Genomic DNA, 5,701 nt, shown 5'->3' with positions numbered 1-5,701 from the left:
TTTGAGTTTTTCTGATGTGGTGGCCTACCACGTCAGAATTTTTCTCTTCTTCCTTTCTTTTTCTTCTTCTCTTCTCCTTTTCTTTTTCTAGCTTCTCCTTCTTTTGTTTCTTTGATCTGCCGTGGAGAGAGGAGAGAGAGAGTGTGTGTAGGGAAAATAAATGAGGAGGGAAGAATAAAACGAGGAAAAAAGTTGAGGGAAAATAAGAAGAGGGAAAAATTTCAAAAAAAAGGAAGGTCTCTTTTTTTTTTTTTTTCTTTCTTCTCTGATGCACTATTTTTTAGCACGTCAGACATTTCTGACGCACCAGTGTGGTGCGTCAGAATTTTCTGACGCACCAAACTGACACATCAGAAATTTCGGATGCGCCAATTTGGCACGTCAAAATTTTTTGACGTGTTATTTTTAGCAGGTCAGAAAATGCTGACATGGCAAAAATAATGTACTGTTTGCCACGTTGCCAAGCAAGTGATCGTGATTCATGGACACACCTCACGCAACCTAGTCAGAGGCCAACACATGATAGGGTTATAAAAGGAAGATATGGACTTCGACTAAAGAGATAAATGATCAAAAAGAGGTAAGCTTTCCACTTATTCGTTGATTCAAACAAAAATTTATTCCATCAGACTTTCTAGAGGGAAGGACTTTTACCAAGCTTTCAACTTAGTCATCAGAGATATTTCGCATTGGTTCACCCGATAAGGCCTCTAAGCCCTTTTGTTTTAGTAATTTCAGGTTCTCCTCGATGTGGAATTGATCGTATAGATTTTAGCACCATTAGTTGGCGCCATCTATGAGAACCACCAGGTCGAGGAGTGTTAGAGCATTCCCAGCAGACTCCCTATAAGGGAGTCTGTTCCCTATGTGTAGGGAATATGGCCAAAAAATCACAAAAAATGTCCTACAGCAGATTCCCTAAATGAGCCTCAACCATGAGGATTGCTACAGTAGAACCCAAAGTATAGGGTTCCACTATTGCGATCCTTATGATTATTAAATTCAAAAAAAACATTTCTCTCTCTTCTTTACGCTCTCCTCTCTCCTCTCTCCTCTTACAATTCTCTCTCCTCTCTCCTCTTATATATATAATATAATTAAAAAAACAAATATTTTAATGATATAGGGAATGATTAAGGGAAGCTATTGGGGTGTATTTTGACATAAGGAAGCAAAAAGTAGTTTGGATCCTTAAATATAGGGAAAATGACGAGGAAGCTGCTGGGAATGCTCTTAGGAGGGTACCCTCAAGGAGGGCCAATCCTCTAGGAACAATGCATTTCCACTATGGACATCCACCTCCAGCAAATGACCCAGAATATGGACCAAATGTTGCAGTAGAACCAGCTTAATAAGAATCATCTCCAGCGGATGAAACCGGAGCCCTCTCATCAAAGTGAGAAAATCTCAAGCTTACCTTTATCGGAAGAGAATGAGACAGAGGACAAGGAGAGGAATGAAAGAGACTCGGAAGGGGTAAGCCACTCAATCCCCATGGGAAGGGAGTCGAACGGAAAGCAAGTCGGCTTCAACTAGCTAGGTAAGCAGCTGATTCAACGCTCGTTTAAATGACTTTCAGACTCAGTTGGAGGAAACGTCTCGAAAGATGAATGACAAACACCCTTCTGCCATGGATGGGATCCAACAGAACGCCAACCACTTGTTCGTAGCTAAAATCATGGGATCTCCCCTTCCAACAAAGTTCATAGTGCTCCACATGGATGTGTACTATTTTAATTTTTACGGGAAAACTTCACTAAGGCCCCATGAACTTTCGGCCGATTTTGCAAACCCCCTCTGAACTTCAAAAACTCTCATTTTGGACCCTTAAACTTCCATTTTCTCTCACTTTGGACCCCTCCGTCAGTTTTAAACGTTAAATTTAACGGTTTGACTTTTTTATACCCATTATACCCCTCGTTAAAACTACACCGTTTTGGATTCCTAAAAATTACAACTCACCCAGCCCAAAACGACGTCGTTTTGGGCATTAATTTTGTTTTTGTTTTTTTTTCAAAAAAAGCAAATGGCATTATAAAAGAATATTAACAATCAGGTGCTTCCATTGGTAAAATGGAATTGGATCGATACATAATTTATTGAAGCCAGTTTCATATCTTTTTCCCTTTTTTTTTTTTTTCTTCTTTAACTTTTTTAAAAAAAAAAAAAATTAATGCCCAAAACGGTGCCATTTTGGGCGGGGGGTGGGTGCTGTAGTTTTGGGCATTTTCGGAATTTCAAGTGGGCTGGGTAGGGGTATAATGGGTATTTAATATTGAAAACTAAAAGATGGGCCTAAAGTGAGAGAAAATGGAAGTTTAAGGGTCCAAAATGAGAGTTTTTGAAGTTCAGGGGGGTCTGCAAAATCAGCCGGAAGTTCAGGGGGCCTTAATGAAGTTTTCCCAATTTTTACTGATATGTTAGCAGTTTACATTTGAAAGTGTGAGAATAAGATTCTATTTAGTTTGCGGAATAGATCCTTGGAATTGAATTATTATTTTTGTTTGGAAGGGTCCTATTCCTAGAAATAGTTATTCTCTTGAAAATAATTAATCCCTTATACAGAGGAATATCTATTCTCTACAAAATGAGATGAATAACTATTAACGAGGGAATGGATAAGGTTTTTCAAAAAAACTATTTTTTTTTTTGTAGATGGCCAACCACCCACAGAAGGCCCTAGGAGTGACCGCACCATCCCAACGGGCCTCGTGGTAGACCGGTAAGGCCCTCTAGGCTCTAGGAGTGGTGCCACACCTTCAACCATTTTTTTTTTTTTTTAATTTTTTTTAATTTGAGTTTTGGAAAGATTAGAAATCATATCGACTTTTTGGTAATTGGTTCAATTCTAATTATGAAATGCGTTGCTAGTAAACTAAAAAATTGAAATAATTATTTTATTCCAAGTTCTTTTATTCCCAATAATTTGTATAGCATTTTGGAATTCTCATTCCACAAACCGTTCGGCCCCAGAATTTGTATCGCATTTCTCTTTGTACCAATAAAATGGGGCGAGCCTTTCCTCCCAATAGATTATCTCCGCAGTCTCCCCTTCCTCCAATGTCCAAGCATCCCCCAACAGGTCCAACAAAACACAGCAATCCACGTGCAAGCAAAGCGCGCCCTACTCTCACAAAATGACGCATGTTCTTCAAGCTTCGACGCCTTTGCACACACTCTCCAAAAGACTTTCTTTTTCCTCTACCCTCACTCTGCTTCACACTCACCGGTGGAGACCCTTCTCTTGCCAAATGTCCGCCGAGTCGTCCCCACTGACTCACTCTACCACCCTCCCGATTCAACTCGCTGAACCCGTCCAGATCGTCGCCGCGCCTGGCATCTCCGTGTCCGAGTTCAGGCGAGTTACACTACTTTTTTCTTTTTGTTCCATAATTACTAATTGCAGATCGAATAATATTTTCTTATAACACTATGGAAAATTTGATAAGGCTCTGTTTGTTTCTGTTGGGAAGATTAACTAGAATCTTTTCGGCAATGATGTGTTAGTATTGGAACACCCTCAACTCAACTGAAAAGAAAGGTTAAGATAATGGGCTTCGACCCAATTGTGTTATACTAACCATTCACGTTCATGATGCCTTTCCAACATAAAACTTAATTCTTGTTTCGGTTTTGAACGACTTTTAGGGGAAACTAGCTGCATTAAATATGATAAGCTGTGTCTTGAAGCTTTGTTTTATTATTAAGTTTCCAAAAAGAAAAATATACTTTCTGGGAAAATGTTAGTGGAACCATTTTCCGTGAAAATGGTTTGTGTAGTGCTTTTCTTTGGACTGGCTGTTGTTGGGAGAGAATACTGATAACTTTCGAAGGATGAACTTGGAATTTAGCTCATTTGTCTGATTTAGTGAGTCTTTGGTACCTATTAGCTGAAGTGATTTGTGCTAAATGACTGGTTTATCCCAAACGAGAAAAATTTTGTGCTTGTGTGGGGGTGTAGATTTTCCATTTTAAGATGCTGACACATGAAATATTTAACTGAAATATTTAGCTTAAATGGGACATTTTCTGCTTTGATATTATTTTAAACCATCAATTATCCAAAAAGTTTAAATTAACATGAAAAAATGAATTTAATCATTTAATTTAATTGATATTCAAATACTTTGGATGACAAAAATAGTTTTTGAGGAAGTGCCAATTTGACAATTTTTCCAAAATTGCTTTTTGGGACACAAAATCACTTTGCACATTAGTACCAACAAACAGAACCTTACTTCATGGTTGGCCTTTTGGTCTTACTTTGATGGTACCTGGTTTTGCAGGACTGCTATTAATTCCTCCTTGTTCAAGCAGTGGTTAAGGAACTTGCAGAGTGAAACTGGAATTTTAGCTGACAATGCCATGTCTCTGAAACGTGTACTTATCCAGGTAGCAATCCTCATATAGATTCATACACATATGGGTATGTAGGAATGTATGTATATGTGAATCCTAATTTGTAACATTCCAGTATTAATTTCTACTGAATCATCACTAGAGATTCGTTATTATCTTTTGATGCATTAGATAAGTCGCTGAGATTGCGACTTCCATCATTATTTTTTTCTTATTGTTATAACAGTCATATTGGAGACTGTATAATGTATTTTCTAATATTTTTTTGTTGGTACCAGGGAGTAGATATGTTTGGAGAGCGCATCGGGTTTCTCAAGTTCAAAGCAGACATTTTTGATAAGGAAACTGGAAAAAAGGTATTTAATCATCTCCATGTACTGTTCTGAATCTAAATTAATTGGGTTCAATTATTTAAGTTATATTCATCTATGTTCATTTCGAGTTTTTTGTGCCCCTTGTTTTATCACTACCTAGTGTCTAACAGAATAGCCTCAGTGATGCTCATATGCCGTGCCTTGGGAAATATATATCTCATCTGTTGTAGCAATTTTCATACTGTGCATCTAATGCTTCATCCTCTCTTTCTGTTTTGAAATAAAAATGCACTTAGGTTCCAGGTATTGTATTTGCACGAGGACCGGCTGTAGCCATACTGATCCTCTTGGAGTCAGATGGTGAGACTTATGCTGTTCTTACTGAACAGGTTATTTTTTTATTTTTATTTTTTTTCCTGTTGTACACTATTCTTTATGAAGCCTTACCTAAAATTTATTGAAAACATAAATATTATTATATATATTAGAAATTGATCTGAGATGAGCACTACAGTGCTACTCAACCCAGACCTTATTGGAAGTTCTTACATGTATAAGGTTAGGGTCCCTATTGGGAGGCTTATTTTGGAATTGCCTGCTGGAATGTTGGATGATGACAAGGGTGATTTTGTTGGCACTGCAGCTCAAGAGGTCTCTCTCTCTCTCTCTCTCTCTCTCTCTTGCTCAGAATACATGTATTATAATGTGCATGTGTGTCTGTGCATCTATCTTATCCTTTTTTTTTCCTGTGCATGTAATCTCTAGCATATCAAGTGATCTATATTGTCACACATCTACTAGTTTTGCAAAGTTTTAAATGTATGATTTTAATCTTCTGATTATGACAGGTTGAGGAGGAGACTGGTATACACATAAATCTAGAAGACATGGTTGATCTCACAGCCTTCCTGGATCCATCCACTGGATGCAGAGTCTTTCCTTCTCCGGTAAGCTGGTGATGTTCATTGTTCTGATGCAAGTTTGGGTTTGAGAAATTAGTGCACATAGAAACAAGGATTTCAAGATTT

At 37.8% G+C, this 5,701-nt stretch overlaps 1 protein-coding gene across 2 annotated transcripts in view; it reads left to right on the top strand.

Moving 5' to 3' along the window:
• The first annotated feature begins 2,976 nt into the window (after nucleotides 1-2,976).
• Nucleotides 2,977-5,701, top strand: part of LOC132173607 (nudix hydrolase 14, chloroplastic) — a 31,546-nt gene continuing 28,821 nt past the window's right edge. The window contains exons 1-6 of one of the 2 annotated variants that reach the window (XM_059585140.1): nucleotides 2,977-3,358; nucleotides 4,287-4,392; nucleotides 4,638-4,715; nucleotides 4,970-5,062; nucleotides 5,232-5,324; nucleotides 5,522-5,620. In XM_059585140.1, the coding sequence (XP_059441123.1) occupies nucleotides 3,138-3,358; nucleotides 4,287-4,392; nucleotides 4,638-4,715; nucleotides 4,970-5,062; nucleotides 5,232-5,324; nucleotides 5,522-5,620 (690 nt within the window). In that variant the 5' untranslated portion in view covers nucleotides 2,977-3,137. The remainder of the gene's footprint in view (nucleotides 3,359-4,286; nucleotides 4,393-4,637; nucleotides 4,716-4,969; nucleotides 5,063-5,231; nucleotides 5,325-5,521; nucleotides 5,621-5,701) is intronic. The other variant, XM_059585142.1, reaches the window with a different exon arrangement.

This window comes from Corylus avellana, chromosome ca3 (genome assembly GCF_901000735.1).
Source record: "Corylus avellana chromosome ca3, CavTom2PMs-1.0".
NCBI classification, from domain to species: Eukaryota; Viridiplantae; Streptophyta; class Magnoliopsida; order Fagales; family Betulaceae; genus Corylus; species Corylus avellana.
This window is presented reverse-complemented; position numbering and strand designations above follow the sequence as displayed.